The sequence below is a fragment of the Carcharhinus amblyrhynchos genome, chromosome 28 (assembly GCF_965287045.1).
Source record: "Carcharhinus amblyrhynchos chromosome 28, sCarAmb.v2.hapA, whole genome shotgun sequence".
Classification (NCBI taxonomy): domain Eukaryota; kingdom Metazoa; phylum Chordata; class Chondrichthyes; order Carcharhiniformes; family Carcharhinidae; genus Carcharhinus; species Carcharhinus amblyrhynchos.
Window position 1 is genome coordinate 30,233,911 of NC_137351.1, and position 18,332 is coordinate 30,252,242.

The following is an 18,332-nucleotide window of genomic DNA, read 5'->3' on the forward strand; positions in this document are numbered from 1 at the left end:
GCTCACCTCGACTCAACATCAGTTCTTTTCTCTCCTTAAGATGCTGCCAGACCTGCTGAGATATTCCAGCATTTTCTCTCTTGGTTTCAGATTCCAGCGCATCCCCAGTAATTTGCTTTTAACCCACATCCAATGCTGAAAGTAATCCTAATTGTACTTTTTTTTTGATTATGTTAAAGCCATATCTTGCTTCTTTTGGAGTGACAAAGTGACCCGTGTCCACATCCCAACTTCATTTTTCCATTGCTGATATGGTTCAGCTCCAAAAAAAATCAGTGGATGGTCAGAACCTGAGATTTTGCATTGTTCTTTTACCATTGTGCAGTTGAGTTTGTCAACAGCAGTATGCTTCTTTTCCTATCAGAGGACGGAGATGAAGCATTTCTGATTTAGCAGCCAGTCACCAAATCTTAATATTCATTCTCTGCTACCGTCTTAATTCCAATAATAGTGTATTGAGGAAGAATGATTCTGAGACGAGCCTGTTTATTTCCAAGACAATAAGTTAAAGTCAAAGACACTCCCAATTGCTGTCAGACAAACACAGTGAACTGGTTTATGTATCCTAATACTTGCCCAGTTGGGGCCAGCTATGCTTCAGTTTAAAGCATATACTCTATTGCAGCACAAGTTCAACATTAGCAGTTGGGATGGCCAAACGCACATCAAGTGATAGTTTTCTGCAATACCTCTGTTCACCACATAGATGCAACCTCAAGCTTCTGGTTGCCCATTATTTATATTCACTGCCCTGCTCCCTTGACTTCTCTGTCGTTTTCTACACTGTTCCAATGAAGCTAAATGTAAACTTGTGCAATGGCAACTCACCTTTCAGTTTAGCACTTCAAAGCCTTTTGAACTTGAGACTGAGTTCAACAATTTCGAATCACAACCTCTACTGTTTTTTTTCAGCTACCACTGTTGATGATATTCCTGCTACTCTCATTTACATATTTTCTTTTGTTTCTATACTTGTCCATTTACCATCTTCTTGTACCTTGTACCATCATCCCTTTTGTTATTGAATTCCTGTGATAAAAGACAAAAACCACGGATGCTGGAATCTGAAACAAAAACAGAAAATGCTGGAAAATCTTGGCTGTCTGAGAGGAGAGGAAAGAGCCACCATTTCGAATCTAGATACCTTTCGTCAGAGCTCTGATGAAGGGTCATCTAAACTCGAACAAAATTTGACACTGTGTGGCACAGGGTGATACTGGGAAAGATAACCATGATCTTATTGAATGGCGGGGCAGGCTCGAAGGGCTAGATGGCCTACTCCTGCTCCTATTTCTTATGTTCTTATGTTCTTATAACCAAAAGCTTGACCAAAGAGCTAAGTCTTAAGGAATATGAAAAAAGGAGGATTCAGAGGGAAAGAGAGAGATGGCTAAGTTTAGGAAGGGAAATCCAGAGTTTTGGACCTTGATAGCTGAAGGTATGGCTATCATTGGTGAAAATTAGATGCAGTCCCAGATTTTAAAAGATGATGCAATATTGACTGCTATACCCTAGGATCAAAAACATTTTGTTTTCTGCAGTTCTGGTGTGAATACAATACATGACCTACAACTGATGGACAACACAGCAGAAATTGATCAGTAGTGGTGTTAGATGAGGAAACCTTTTTTCTTGTTGCAGAATTGAACAGTTTGTCCAAATGTACAGCCAGAAAGTGGGTATTAGCGCTGAAGTGTTGCTGAAGACTCTCTGGGGTGACTACTACCTAAACACAAAGGCAAAGAAGATAATGAAAGGAGCACAGGTACGTTGACTAATGCTCAGACACTTTCACTAAGTAACAAGGTAAGAAGTCTCGCAACACCAAATTAAAGTCCAACACGTTTATTTGGTAGCATGAGCTTTTGGAGCGCTGCTCCTTCATCAGGTGAGTGAATCTTGTAAACTGAGTCTGTGCCTATATGTCTGCTGTTCGTGTCCAAAAGGTGGCAATTAGTCCTGGCAGGTTGTATTTTTTTTTGGAAGTTAAAAATTCCAAAAGCACGACTGCAGTTTAGTTGGATTGGCCATGCTAAATTGCTGGTTACTGTCCAAAGATGTGTAGATTTGGTGGATTGACCATGCTAAATTGTCCCTTAGTGTCCAGAGATGTGCAGATTAGGTGGATTGGCCATGCTAAAATGTCCCTTAGTGTCCAAAGATATGCAAGGTAGGTGGATTGGCCATGCTAAATTGTCTCTTAGATGTGCAGGTTGGGTGGATTGGCCATGCTAAATTGTCCCTTAGTGTCCAAAGATGTGCAGGTTAGGTGGATTGGCTGTGCTAAATTGTCCCTTAGTGTCCAAAGATGTGCAAGGTAGGTGGATTGGCCGTGCTAAATTGTCCCTTAGTTTCCAAAGATGTGCAGGTTGGGTGGATTGGCCATGCTAAATTAGAACATAGAATCTTACAGTGCAAAGGAGGTCCACTGAGTCTGCACCAACCAAAATCTCACCCAGGCCCTATCCCTATAACCCTTGCATTTACCCTAGCTAGTCCACCTGACCCTGAGGGGTAATTTAGTGTGGCCAATGCACCTAACCTGCACATCTTTGGACTGTGGGAGGAAACCGGAGCAAAACCCTTGGCGGGGCGGGGGGGGGGGGGGGGGGGTGGGGAGAGGCGGCAAGGTTCAATACATATATGCGGGGGACATATTTTACACAGAGAGTGGTGGGGGCTGGAATGCCCTATCAAGCAAGGTGGTTGAGGCAGACACGCCAGGATCATTTAAGACTTGCGAAGAGAGCCACATGAATAGACTGGGAATAGAGGGCTACAAACGGATCGTGTAGTTAGGAATGATCGGTGCAGGTTTGGAGGGCTGAAGGGCCTGTTCCTGTGCTGTATTGTTCTTTGTTCAAACCCAGGCAGAGACAGGGCAAATGTGCAAACTCCACACAGACAATGACTTGAGCTGGGAATTGAACCTGAAGCTGTGAGGCAGCAGTGCTAACCACTGTGCCACCCTGAATTGTCCATTAGTGGCAAAGATGTGTGGGTTTGGGGGATTGGTCATGCCAAGATGCCCCTTAGCGTCAGGGGGATTAGCAGAGTAAACATGTGGGATTATGGGGATAGGGTCTGAGTGGGATTGTTGTCGGTGCAGACTCAATGGATCCTCCCTACTGTAAGGAATCTATGACTTCATACTGATGCTATTCTCTGATTTCAGAAGGCAACCTCCTGGGGAGGTAGTGGAAGCAGATATGCTAGTGGCTTTTAAGGGGAGTCTGGACAAATACATAAATAGGATGAGAATGGAGGGGTACGGTCCCCGGAAGGTTTGGGGGTTTTAGTTAAGTTGGGTAGAATGGTCGGTGCAGGCTTGGAGGGCCAAAGGGCCAGTTTTTGCGCTGTAATTTTCTTTGTTCTTTGTCCTACTTACCAGAAGTGTAACAAGGCTGTGTGAGCTCCTGAATAGCTCTGGATAAATATTCCTTATGTAATGTTGATAATGATGTCAGATTCAATTGCGCTGTTGGCCAAATCCTGCCGACGTAGCAGTGGGACAGTTAGACTCCGAGATCCCAAGATGTAAGGGAGCAATTAGACAGAGTTCCCCTGCTTTGATATGATCTAGTGGCTCCAGCCACACATTGTGTGTTTGAATTAGGATGGTATTAGCTTGGCTGTGTTGCTGGCCTGCCAGTGTTCACAATCGGGCTTCACACTTGGAGATTGAGTGGGTATTTAAAAGAATTCGTGGATAATACTGGCAGGTGCAATTCTCTGCATTGTAACTGAAAGTATCTTACTCTAGTTTACCTCATCTGTTTCCAAATTGTTTTTCCCCCTGCGGGCTCCATCTTTGTGTCTTGTCACAGATTCATTTGTCGGAATAAAACGAGAAAATGCCGGAATTATTCAGAAGGTCTGGTAACAGCAGCTGTGCAGAGAGAAACAGAGTTAACATTTTAAGTGAAGTACGACTCCTCAAAACTGAAGGATGGTAGAAATATAAAAACAAGTTACTGCGGATGCTGGAATCTGAAACAAAAACAAAGTGCGGGAAAACCTCAACAAGTCTTACAGCATCTGTAGTGAGAGGACACAGCTAAAGTTTCAAGTCTGGATGACTCTCTGTCAGGACAGAAATGTGATGGGTTATACACAGTTGAAGTGATGAAGAACAAGTTGAAAGACCTGGGATAGGCACAGGGGTTTGCACTGCTGTCTCTCAACCCCAAGGGCCCAGATTCATTTGCGGCCTTGGTTGAATGTGGAGTTTGCTCGTTCTTCCTGTGTTTGCATGAGTTTCCTCTGGGTGCTCCGATTTCATCCCATACTCCAAAGCTATATGGATTAGATTGATTGGCCATGCTAAGTTGCCTCTGGGTATAAACATGGGGTTATGGGGAAAGGGCGTGAGTGGGATTGTTGTTGGTGCACTCTCGATGGGATAAATGGCTTCTTTCTGCACTGTAGGGATTCTATGATTCAACTCAACTTTCCCACCTTACCCCCATAACCCTTGATTCCCTTATTGATTAAAAATCTGTCTATCTCAGCCTTGAACACAGCCTCTACTGCCCTCTTCAGTAAAAAATTCCACAGATTCTCCGTCTGTGTCTTAATTGGGCGATCTCTTACTCTTGAGATTATGCCCTCTGGTCCTGGACTGTCCCACAAAGGGAAGCAACCTCTCACATCTATCCTGTCAAGCCCCTGAGAATCCTATATGTCTCAATAACACCTCTCATTCTTCTAAACTCCAGTGAGTAAGAATCCAATGTACTCAATCTCTCTTCATCAGAAAATCCCTCCATACTCATGGTCAACTTAGTGAACCTTCTCTAGACTACCTCCAATGCCAATATATCTTGCCTTGGGTATGGGGACCAAAATTAGTTGTGGTCACATTAGTTCCTTATATAGTTTTAGCAAGACTTCCCTATTTTCAAACTCCATATCCTTTGAAATAAAGACAAAAATTCTGTTTGCCTTCCCTATAACCTGCTGAATTTGCACGCTAGCTTTTGTGATTTTTGCATGAGAATCCCCAAATCCCTCTGAGCTGTAATTTTCAGCACTCTCTCTCCATTTAGGTAATATTCAGCTCCTTTATTCTTGCTACCAAAGTGTGTAACTTTGCATTTTCCTACATTATATTCGATCTGCCAAGTATTTGCCCACTAAACTTGTTTATATCTCTCTATAAACTCTTTCACCACCCACCATGGGAATCGGAGCGGGCAATGGGAAGGTCCGTTGATCTCGGGCGGGATTTTACAGTTTCGTGATGAATGAGGCCATAAAGTCCCACCCTTTGTGTCAGCCTCACCACTTGCCTTCCCACCTATTTTTGTGTCATCAGCAGGCTTGGAATTAATACATTCGCTTCCCTTTTACAAATCATTAATATATATTGTAAATAATTGTGGCCCCAATGCTGATCCCTGTGGTACTCCATTAGTTAAAGGTTGAAAATGCCCCTCTTATCCCAACTCTATTTTCTATCAGTTAGCCAACCTCTAACTAGTGATGTGCCACTGGGATGAGCAATAAATGTTGGTCTTACCGGCGATGCCCACATCCCATGAAAGAATAAATTAGAAGAAAAGAGCTCTACGTGCTGCTCAAAATTTCTTAAGGTGGAAGCATAAGGAGATCGAAGTGGGTACTTTATTAAGCACAAATCATCCAGCATCAGAGAGGGAAAGGTCTGAGGGTACAATGAATTTGTGGCAAGGAGGGGGAATTAGAAGAAGACGAGAACAACTTAGTGTCATAGCCTTTTCCCGGAACTCTGCATTCTTCCTTTTTTTTCTGATAACAGCCTAATTCCCTTTAGAACGTTTTGAATGATCCTGCCTCCACCACACTCTCAGGAAGTGCATTCCAGACATAAATCACATGGTGCATGAAAATGTTTTACCTCATGTTGCTTTTACTTCTTTTACCAATTGCTTCAGATTTGTGCCCCCTCATCCTTGATCCTTTTACTAATGGGAACAGGTTTTTCCTATTTACTCCATCTCGATCATTCCCCATGATTTTGAATATCTCAAATCTCCTTTCAGCTTTTGATTCTCCAAGGAAAATAGTCCAAACCTCTCCAGTCCAACTCCATAACTGAAGTTCCTCATTCCTGGAACCGTTCCCAGAATGTTTTCTGCACTCTCTCCAATGCCTTCAACATCTTTCCTAAAAGGCAGCACCTGGTCTTGGAAACAACACTCCAACTCTGGCTGAACTAGTATCTAATACAAGTTCAACATAACCCCCTTGTTCTTCGCAATGTGCCCTATTAGCAAAGCATAGGATACTGTATGCTTTTCTCATTGCTCTATCAACTTGTCCTGCCACCTTTAATAACATGCATATCTACACCCAGGTGCCTCTGCTCCTGCACCCCCTTTAGAGTTGTACCCTTTTTTATGTTCTTCCCACCAAAGATGAATCATTTCACATTTCTCTGCATTGAACGTCATCTGCAACTTGTCCGTCTGTTCCACCAACTTGTGTATGTCTGTTTGAAGTTGTACAACACTCCTCACAGTTTGTAATGCTTCCAAGTTCTATGTTATCCACAGATTTTGAAATTGTGTCCTGTACATCAAAATGTGGTCATGAGTATTAACTAGGAAGAACAAGGGTTGATTCCTGTGGAAACCACTACAGACCTTCCTCCAGCCTGAAAAACATCAGTTAACCATTACTCACTCTTGCCTGTTGTTCAGCCAATTCCATTTCCATGTTGCTACTGTCCCTTTTATTCCATGAGCTGTAACTTTGCTCACAAGTCTTTTGTATGGCACTGTATCAAATGCCTTTTCAAAGTCCGTATACACCATATCAACAATCTTCTTTGTTACTGTTTTCCATCAACTTAGTTTAACATGTTTTTTTCTGAATAAATCCACATTGGCTTTCATTAATTAACCCACCTTTGTCCATTTGATTATTAATTTGATCCTGAATTATTGTTTCCAAAAGTCTCCTCATCACTGAAGTTAGATTGATTGGCATGTAGGTTCTGGGTTTATTTTCACACACTTCTTTGAACAAGGATGTGATGTTTGCAATTCTGCAGTCCTGTGGCACCACACCAGAGTCTAAGTAAGACAGAAAAATTATGGCCAGTGGCCCACAATTCCCACTCTCACCTTCCTCAGTATCCTTCGATGCTTCTCATGCAGTCCAGGTGCCTTATCAACTTGAAAAACAGATAACCCATCCAATACCACATCCTTTTTCATTTGAAACCTACCTAGTCTCTGAATTACCTCATCTTTTACCATGTCTGGAGCAGCATCATCTTCCTTTGCGACCACAGATGCAAAGTATTCATTAGCACTTCAGCTATGTCATCTCCCCCAGGAGGCAGTATAATTGCTCAGTGATTAGCACTGCTGCCTCACACAGCTTCAGGGACCTGGGTTCAATTCTGGCCATGGGTGATTGTATGGAGTTTACATGTTCTCCCTGTGTCTGCATGGGTTTTCTCCAGATGTTCTGGTTTCCTTGCACAGTCCAAAGACAAGCAGATTAGGTAGATTGACCATGCTAAATTGCTCCTTAGTGTCCAAAGATGTGCAGGTTACGGGGGAATTATTGGGGTAAATGTGTGAAGTTATGAGGATAGGACAGAGGTTGGTCCTCTAAGATGCTCAGTTGGAGAGTTAGACTCAATGAGCCGAATGGCCTCCTTCTACACTGTTAGGATTCTATGATATGTAAATCCCCTTTTTGGTCCCTAATTGGTCTTACCGTTACTATTTATATGCTTATAGAAGACTTTGGAATTCCCTTTTATGTTGGCTGCCAGTTTTTTTTTATACTTTCTCATTGTTTCTCTTATTTGCTTCCTCACCTGTCTGCTAAACCTTCTATATTCAGAGTGGTTATCAGTTGTATTTTCTACCTGACATGAGCACGCTTTTTCTTCTGCTATCTTAATTTTTTCTCCATTGTCACCCATGGAGCTCTGGATTTGTTTGCTATACGTTTCCCTTTCGATGGACTATATCTTGACTATCCCCAACTCACCTCTTCTTTTAAAGTAGCTCATTGATTAGCTACCAATTTTCCTGCCAATCTTTGAGTCCAATTTATTGTGCCGAAATCTATTCTTACCCAGTGAAATTGGCTTTCCCCCAGTTAGTTATTTTTACTCTTGACAGTTCTTTATCCTTTGCCACAGTCAGTCTAAAACATACAGTGCAATGACCAGTGTTCACCAATGACATATGGGTTTATTTGGCCTACAATCCTTTGACACTATTCCTGTCTATATTTGGATAATTAAACTGCCTCATTAATAGGAATGTCTAATTTTTGTTCCTGTCTAATTTCTTTGCAAATTTCCACTTATTCATTTCCCATCTATTGGTGACCTGTGGACTACATCGAACAATGTCATCACCCTTTTTCTGTCCCTGAGCTATTTTGTCCTTTATCCCTTCTCCAGCATTGCAATGTTCTCTTTTATCCATACTGCCAACCTTCCCCTTTTCTTCCTTTCCTATCTTTCGTGAACACCCTGGGATTTTACGGTCTCACTCGTTCCGAAACCATAAAATCCCGTCTGAGGTCAACGGACCTTTCCGTTGTCTGTCCTCTTGCCCGCTCCGATTCCCATGGTGGCCGGGATGGTAAAATTCTGGCCCTTGTATCCAAGGGTATCCAGTCTTGCCCTTCTCTGAGCCAGGTCTCTGTTGTAGCCATGATATCAAAGTTCCACATGGCAATTCACATCTGTAACTCACCAATCTTATTTGTCACACTTCATGCGTTTGCGTACATGCATATTAACCCTAATTTCAATTGTACTCCTTCCTCATTTATTCTCGTTCCATCTATTAACATACCGTTGCCTACTTGTGCTATCTCTCCCCTTATTTAGTGCATTGTTACTCCTCACTTAATATTATCTTCTGGCTCTCACAGCCCTGCGAAGTTAGCTTAAAATCTTCCAATAACACTAGTAAAACACTGGGACAGAGAAAGAAACTCTTTTGAATCTCTGTTAAGTTGCAACCTGTCGGACCTGTATAGGTGCCATCTCCTGCAGAGCCATCCCAATGTCTCAAGAATCTCAAGGGGTGGCATTGTGGTTGGCACTGCTGCCTCACAGTGCCAGGACCTGGGTTCGATTCCAGCTTTAGATGACTGTGTGAAATTTTGCACGTCCTCCCTGCGTATGTGTGGGTTTCCTCCAAGTGTGCCAGTTTTCTCCCGCCGGGGAGGCCACACATCATTCTGGATTTGCATCTGCAAACAGAGAAATGCCTATCTATTTCCATGACCATTGAATCACCTATCACTGTTATTTTTCCATGCTTTATTACTTCCTGTACAGCTGAACTACCTGTTTCAAATGCCATAGAATTGGTTCTGACTGGACTCCCCAGATGAATGATCGCCCTCATCAGTATTCAATACTGAATACCAATTGGATAGTGGGATGTACTTGTAGGATACCTGCCTGTTCCTTTTTGACTGTCTGGTGGTCACCACTTCTCCTGAATATTGTTAAGCTGCAGGGTGACCATACCTATCAATGTAGTGTCCTCCTCAAGATGCACTGCAGTGATGCCAGCTGCTGTTTAACTTCCACAACTTGGGGTTCAAGCTGCTGAAACTGACAGCACAAATGGTTATTAGGACATGGGAAGCGTCCTATGATGGACATTCTTGAAGTTGGAGCATCCATGCTTTTTTCTCTTTTTATTCACTGATAACTTTGTTACTGCTTGTACTGCTAATAACCCTTACCAATATTACTAGATTTACCATAAACCTTAGCAATATTGATAAGCCCTACTAATAATTATTATACTTTACTGGTCATGTGGCACAGTGGTTAGCACTGCTGCCTCACAGTGCCAGGGACCCAGGTTGGATTCCTGGCTTGGGCCACTGCCTATGTTGAGTCAGCACGTTCTGCCTGTGTGGGTTTCCTCTGCGTGCTCCGGTTTCCTCCCACAGTTTGAAAGACGTGCTGGTTAGGTGCATAGGCCATGCTAAATTCTCCCTCAGTGGATCTGAACAGGTGCTGGAGCATGGCGACCAGGGAATTTTCACAGTAACTTCATGGCAGTATTAATGTAAGTCTACTTGTGACACTAATATATAAACTTGAATAAAAGATAACTACTCCCCTTTTTTTTAAAACTTTCAGTTTAGACTCAGTTCTGAAGTAGTTCCCAATCACCTTACAATTTCCTTGAGATGTCACTGCTTGATTTTCTTTTTTTAAACCTGGTGTTTTCTAGAAGCTGTCTAATTAACCTCTCCCTGTCCGGCATGTTCGTGACAGATCCACTGTCTCCTCTCTCCGAGCTAACTGTCAACCCTGAGTCATGCTTAGTATTTATTTCCTTTCCCTCTCTGACATGTTTTTTTCCAGGTTTGCCCTCTCCCCTCTCTCACAGGTGATAGAGCAGAAATTCATTCTACTTTTCAGAGACATTCCCAGAGATGTGGACAGAATTCCATCAGCAAGCATCCACTGACAAAGTCATCGACTGCTGTAGTCAATTAAGCAGCAGAGTAACTGTGCACAATATCTAGAAAGAGGAACTAAGCCTCTCACCCCTCTAACTTGTCCCATCTTCAAGCCTACCTGTAAAAACAACCTCTGGGCAAATCAACTCTCAGAACCATCCCATGCTCAATTCAGTTTGAGTATCAAATTTCACCAGAATTGAGACAGAGTTAAATTTCATTTTGTAATTACTCTTTTACGTTCAACTGGTCTAGTTTTTGTGCGTACATTAGTGTGGGTGATTCACATGAGTGAGATGTCAAGTTTTCATTAACCTCCAGGGCAATTGTCTAAGAAATAAATGAAACTTTAATTTAGAAATACAAAAGCTTGCTGCTGCATCATTTACATTGATTCCTAGGGTAAGGAGACTTACATATCCATATGTTATTAAATTGTTCACGAGCAATAAAAGGTAACACCTTAAAATTGTCCATGACTCAAGTACAAACTTCAAAAAAAAAGTTGTGTCACCAGGATATGCAGATAATGTTTAAGTTACTTTAAGAATGCAAATGTAACAGAAGTGTTCCAGAAAGTATTTGATAATGTGCCACATCAAAGGTTATTGCGGAAAATAAAATCTCATGCTGTAGGGGGTAACATATTGGCATGGAAGGAAGAGTAGCTAGCTAATGGGAAACAGATTAAGCATAATGTGTCACATTCTGGTTGTTCAAGATGTAATGGATGGTGTGGCATAGGGATCAAAGCTGGGGCCTTGATATTTCTATATAAATAACTTGAACGAAGGAACAGAAGGGATGATTGCTAAAATTTGTTGATGACACAAGATAGGAAGGAAAATATGCTATGAAGAGAATATAAGGGGGCTACAGAGTAAGTGAGTGAGTGTCAAATGGAGAAGACTGGAAAAAGTGAAATTGCTCATTTAGACAGGAAAATAGAAAGGAAGCATGTTGTCTAAATGGTGAGAGATTGCAGAGCTCTGAGATGCAGAGGGATCTGGGTGTTCTAGTGCATTAATCACAAAGAAAGGCTATCAGGAGTAGACAGGAATGTAGCGTTAATGTTACAATCAGATCAGCCATGGTTTTATTGAATCTGGAAAGGGCTTAAGAGACCGAGTGGGCTACTCCTCCTAATTCGAATGTTCATGATGTAAATTGACGTAATCTGGAATTCTATGTGAGTTCTTCCCTTCTACCATAATGTTTGGCAGAGGATAGGCAAAATCAATTAAATACAGTTCTCCCTAGACTGTGGTATAAAAAGTTTATAACAAATATTAGCTTGGCATCTTTTAGAGCAGTTTTAATTCCTTTGTCAATTAGTTTCATTTTTTTGATTAACTGAGACTGTTTTCTCCATCATTGCAGTCAAAAGGGAAAAAACCACTCTTTGTACAGTTAGTGCTGGAAAACATCTGGAGTCTGTATGAGGCTGTAGTTGTCAGAAGGTAAGAATGTTTCTTATGCCGCTATGTAGCTTTTATACACATATAAATATGGATTATTGCTATCTATAACAGCCTTGAAAACATATAAAGCAGTCTGGAAATATTACATTGTGAGATCATGGTGTTGGATGCAGGGATTGAGACTTGTCCTTTTGCATCTTATTTTACATACTGGTTAGTGTGTGTCCCCAGCTTAATGTTATGTTCCATTTGAAATAAATTATTTTAAAACATCACAACTTTTGCGATCTCTAACTCCAAGTCTTGAGTTGCAAATTCATAGAATCCCTACTGTGCAGAAAGAGGCTATTCGGCCCATTGAACCTGTACCAACAACATTCCCACCCAGGCCCTATCCCTGTAACCCCACGCATTTACCCTGCTAATCCCTCTGACACCAAGGGGTAATTGGGCATGGCCAATTAACCTAACCCACACATATCTTTGGACTGTGGAAAGAAACCAGAGCACCCAGAGGAAATCCACGAGACTCTGGGAAAATGTGCAAACTCCATACAGACTGTGACCCGGTGCAGGAATTGAACTCAGATCCTTGGCACTGTGAAGCATCAGTGCTAGCCACTGTGCCACCCTAATTCAATTTCATCTATTCTAGGCTGAATATCCTCTGTATGATATTCCTGTTTCTGCATATGTAATTAGCCACTGTGTAAAATTTCCGCTGAGCAGAAGTTTGCAAGTTGACTTGGCTTCTGAAATTCAGTAATGTTGTGTCATAGCAATATAATCATTGTTGCTGTCAATTTTAACATGCATTACTATGCATTTGTTGTCCACTAACTCTACTTTGATCACTTCCTGGTTGTTTTACACATTTTTCATTGTATCCGTTGCTGTAGCACTAGCCTTGCATAGGTATCAATCGTGCCTGTTCTATTAAAGTGCATTTGAAAATTAAGGACACCCCCTTCAATTGCCACATGAACAAAGCCTTCATGCAGTGTCAATGCGGAAATGTGTTGCATATGTTTACTGCCAGCAACAGATTATGATGTGGGTATGCCGGCGTTGGACTGGCGTAAACACAGTAAAAAGTCTGACAACACCAAGTTTTAGTCCAACCTATGTAGCAACAGATTAGCCAGAATGAGCAACCTGTAGATTCATATTGATTATTATTTGTGTAAATCCATGAAGGTCAGTGTGGACTCATATCCAGATGACATACCACTTGTTTGTTTTGAGGTAAGTGATGGAGAAATATCAGGATGGCCAATGGAACAAGGATGATTGAGTTCATTGATCTAGAGAATGCTTTTGGTGAGGTGCCTGGGGAGGTCTGGAGAGGTGCTAGAATTTGTGGAGTACCTGAGAAGTACATATGATTATTGGAGGATATTGTCCCAGAAATACATACAGATGCATCTATCCATGACAATATCAGTAGGAGTGACCATCCCACTGTCGTTGTGGAGGCGAAGGCACATCTTCACATTCAAGATATTCGCCATTGTGTTGCGTGACACTACCACCTTACTAAATGGGATAATTTTCAAATAGATCAGGCAACTCGACTGGGCATCAACGAAGCACCGTAGGCCATCAGCAGCAGAATGGTACTCAACCACAATCTGTGCACTCATAGCCCAACATATTCCCCCTCTGCTATTTTCATCAAACCAGGGAATGAACCCTGGATCTATGAAGAACGCAGGATGGCATGCCAAGAGTAAGACCTTGTGAACCTGGTGAAGCTACAACACAGGACAACTTGTGTGCCAAACAGCGGAAGCAGCAAGTAATAGACAGAGCTAAGTGATTCCGCAACCATTGAATCAGATCTGAGCTCTGCAGTCCTGCCACATCCAATAATGAATTTGATTTGATTTATTATTGTCACATGTATTAGCATACAATGAAAGGTATTGTTTCTTGTGCGCCATACAAACAAAGCATACCATTCATAGAGAAGGAAAGGAGAGAGTTACAGTCATAGGGTGTAGAGAAAGATCATCTTAATGCGAGGTAGGTCCATTCAAAAGCCTGATGGCAGTAAGGACGAAGCTGTAGTTGAATCGATTGATATGTGACCTCTCAGACTTTTATATCTTTTTCCCATCAGAAGAAGGTGGAAGGGAGTATGTCCAAGGTGTGTGTGGTCCTTAATTATGCTGGCTGCTTTGCCGAGGCAGTGGGAAGTGTAGACAGTCAATGGATGGGAAGCTGGTTTGCGTGATAGATTGGGCTACGTTCATGACCTTCTGTAGTTTCTTGCAGTCTTGATCAGAGCAGGAACCACATCAATGCCAGTGGACAATTAAACAACTGACTGGAGAAGGAGGCTCCACAGATATCCCTATCCCCAATGATGAAGGAGCTCAGAAATCAGTGAAAAATATAAGTTTGAAACATTTGCAGCGATCTTCAGCCAGAAGTGGATGGTCCATCTTGGCCTCCTCCGGAGGTCCCAAGCGTCACAGTTGCCAGTCTTCATCCAAATTCGGTTCACTCCACGTGATCTGAAGAAATAGCTGAAGGCACTGGAAACTACAAAGACGATGGGCCCTGGCAATAGTATTAAAGACCAGAACTCCAGAACTTGCTGTGCCCCTAGCTATGCTGTCCTAATACAGCTACAACACTGGCATCTACTTGGCAATGTGGAAAACTGCCCAAGTGTGTTGTGAACACAAGAAGCAGGACAAATCCAATCTTGTGAATTATTGCCTGATCAGTCTACTTTTGGTCATTCTTGATACTCTTGATCTTGGGCTGGCACAGTAGCACAGTGGTTAGCACTGCTGCCTCGCAGTGACCCAGCTTGGGACGTCTTGTGGAGTCTGCACGTTCTCCCTGTTTCTGCATGGATTTCTTCCAGGTGCTCCGGTTTCCTCCCACAGACCAAAGATGTGCAGGTTAGCTGAATTGGCCATGCTATATTCTCCCTCAGTGTGCCTGAGTGTGGCGACGAGGGATTTCCACAGTAACTTCATTGCAGTGTTAATGTAAGACTGCTTGTGACTAATAAACAAGCTTTAACTTTGTCATCAGTAAAGTCATAGAAGGGAACATTTGATCTCAGCCTTGGTTCAAAATTGGACAAAAGAGCTGAATTCGGGAGGTGAGGTGAGAGTGACTGTCCTTGACATTAGGGCAACATTTGACTGACTATGTCATCAAGAAGTACTAGCAAATCTAAAATAAATGGGAATGTGTGGGTAGATTGGGGGGCTACCATTGATCAGAAACTGAACTGGACTAGCTGTGTACTCTATAATTACTGTGGCTGTAAGAGCAGGTTGGGAACCTTATGGTGACTAACTCACCTCCTGACTCCCCAAAGCCTGTCTACCATCTACAAGGCACAAGTCGATGTGATGGAATACACTTCACTTGCCTGGATGTTTGCAGCTTCACCAACACTCAAGAAGCTTAACATCAGCCAGGACAAAGCAGCCCACTTGATTGCTACCCCTTCCTCCAACACTGATGAATAGTGGCAGAGGCATCTGCCATCTACAAGATGCACTGCAAGAGCTCACTAAGGCTTCTTCGGCATCACCTTCCAAACCCATGACCACTATTATCTAGAAATACAAGGGCAGCAAATACCTGGGAACACCATGGTTTCCCCCGGGTGCTCCGGTTTCCTCCCATAGTCATAAGATGTGTGGGTTAGGTTGATTGGCCTTGTTAAAATTGCCCCTTAGTGTCCTAAGATGCGTAGGTTCGAGGGATTAGTGGGTAAAATATGTAGGGATATGGAGGTAGGGCCTGTATGGGATTGTGGTCGGTGCAAGACTCGATGGGCTGAATGGCTCCTTTCTGTACTGTAGGGTTCCTATTTCTATGAACCATCACCTGGAGGTTCCCCTCCAGGTTTCTCACCATCCTGACTTGGAAATATATCACTGTTACTATCACTGAGTCAAAATCCTGGAACTCCCTCCCCAGTAGCACTCTTGGTGTACCTACCTTCAGAGACTGCAATGCTTCAAGAAGGCAGCTCACCATCACTAGGGATGGGTAATAAATGCTGGCATAGCCAGAGGCACTCGCATGTCTTAAATGAATTTTAAAAAACGCCACCTACTTCTTGGCTACAGATTTGGGTTGCTTTTCTTGGAAATAAATGTTCAGGTTTGCAGCATGGAGGAGTTTGTTTCTTGTAGCCAAAACATGACCTGTACCTTGACAATTCATTAGTTATTACACATTGGCTTATCTAGGTGGCTAGTTCAAAGGAATTCACTTAATACAAGTGTGCACAAACCAAATTACTGATATATGAGAAAGAAAAGGTTGAATAGGATTCACATTTCATCTTGGAGCTTAGCAGTGGTTTTATGTGACATTTTATTGAAGGGTAAAGAAGTTTATGTATTCTGGCTGTGACATTTTTGTACTGCACATGAAGCATTGATGCTAAAAATAATAAAATATTTGTGTGCTATTATATATGTTCATTATGAATAATAGTCGAGTCTGACAGCAGAAATTTTTGTGGCTCATACTCATAATAGTGAACTGTTCTGCTTCAGTAACAAGTATGTAATGAAGATTGGCAGCCACTGTCTAAATGCTTAATGCAAACAAAAGCTTCTTTTGTTAAAAGCTTGCACAGTTATCAGCACAGTATTTTATGGCATGATTTTCTGTACATCGCATTTGTAATTACTTCAGATATTGTAGTGTTGCTGTTATGGTGAGTGGGCAATGCAAGTTTGTAATGCAATGGCTTGTTCATTTCACCCCCATCGATTGTGTATAATGACTAGTCCAAATGATAGCAATAACGTCCAGCAGTGTTGTGGTGGTTTTGAGTTCCGTGTAGTGGCAGAATGTGGACTTGTTCTTTTCGGTACTGGTTTTGGTGGGTCATTGGTGAAAAAGAGATTGTCATGACAGGCTGTTAGGTATATACCATAGGGGTGGCGTGCATATGTTCCATAAAAATGCAGTGTGAAAATTTGGTATTTCTTCTTGTCAGTATCAGAGGCAGCTCCCCCAGCCCTCCGTACCCCCATTCCTCACTGTCTCCAATCACAGTGATTAAGGATTTATTCAAATTATTAACTTAATCAAGCATCCATGAGAATAAATTGTAGTGAATTAGATAGAAGCTCCCTGCTAGCTAGATAGACAGAGAGAGAGATGGATATTTACCCTTGGACTAGAGAGTAATATTTTATTACTGCTGTAAATAGGAAGTAGTATGTTTGTTCTTGAGCTTTTGGATCATTATTAATATTCCAATGAGTAAAGGTCAGTGTTGAAGGCAATATTGAAAACTAGCATCATGTCTTGCTGCATGCATCGCCAAACAGCTCCATTTGTTCGTATGATGTTAGCACTTTGGATGGGCCAAGCGGTTGACGCAGAATGCCAAGTCAGGAAAAGTTATTTTGTTCTGGTTCAAGTGGCTTTGAATCATTCCCCAGACTAATCCGAAGTGAATGACCATGACCGTGAACGTCTGTGCATTCCTGATCACAGTAAAAAGTCTGACAACACCAGGTTTTAGTCCAACCTATTTATTTGATAATATACTCGCAAGCTTTCGGGTTAGCCCCTTCGTCAGGTTTCCTTCACCTGACGAAGGGGCTAACCCGAAAGCTTGCGAGTATATTATCAAATAAATAGGTTGGACTAAAACCTGGTGTTGTCAGACTTTTTACTGTGTTTACGCCAGTCCAACGCCGGCATACCCACATCATTCCTGATCGGGCAGGATTTTGTGACCCTTTCAAATGATTCCTATTTTTGGGTTGAGTTTGAAAAAGCTGCCAACTGCTGAAACAAAAATAAGTTCTTGGGTGTGTTTACAGAGTCCGGATTTGACCCAAGTGGTACCCTGTGTGTTACACAAACTGGCTGAACCATCATGAGGTCATGGCAGTGAGCTTAGAATAATACTTTACATATCACTGTTCAGACAGTGTAGCCGTATGAATTTATGCTATCTTTAAAACGTTCAATTAAAGCCCTGCATCTGAAGCCAAAGCTGAGTTTGGATGTCCTGTTTTTTTGGTCAATACCTATGACACTTAACTGAAGGAAGTCTGAGATATGCAATGTGAATACTTGCCTGGCATCAGTGGCATTGTGGTAGTGAAGCATTAAATCTAATTTCTAACAAATGTATTCTTACCAGTTTTGCTGGACCATTCCCTCTTTCTACTCCCCTGCCCCCTTTTTCCAACCTTCCCCTAGTTTCCTTCCTTAACTTCCCTCTGCCTGAGTCCCCCTTTACCCTCTTTTATCCTTTTACCTTGCTTCATTTCCCCTCTCCTGCAATTTTTGATCATTGCTTCTTTCCTTTCCCCTTTGCATTCTATTTCCCTCCTCACCTTTTGCCTCTTTCTCATCCTTACAGTTTGGGAGCCCTATGCCTTCCCTCAGCTTTCCAACTCTGGGCATATCCTTAAAGGTTTTATCACATCACTGATGGCCCTGACC

The 18,332-nt window shown here is 42.2% G+C and overlaps 1 protein-coding gene across 2 annotated transcripts in view; it reads left to right on the forward strand.

Moving 5' to 3' along the window:
• Window positions 1–18,332, forward strand: part of efl1 (elongation factor like GTPase 1) — a 320,174-nt gene that overhangs the window by 63,753 nt on the left and 238,089 nt on the right. For both annotated transcript variants that reach the window (XM_080214115.1, XM_080214114.1), the window contains exons 8-9: window positions 1,642–1,765; window positions 11,833–11,912. In XM_080214115.1, the coding sequence (XP_080070241.1) occupies window positions 1,642–1,765; window positions 11,833–11,912 (204 nt within the window). The remainder of the gene's footprint in view (window positions 1–1,641; window positions 1,766–11,832; window positions 11,913–18,332) is intronic.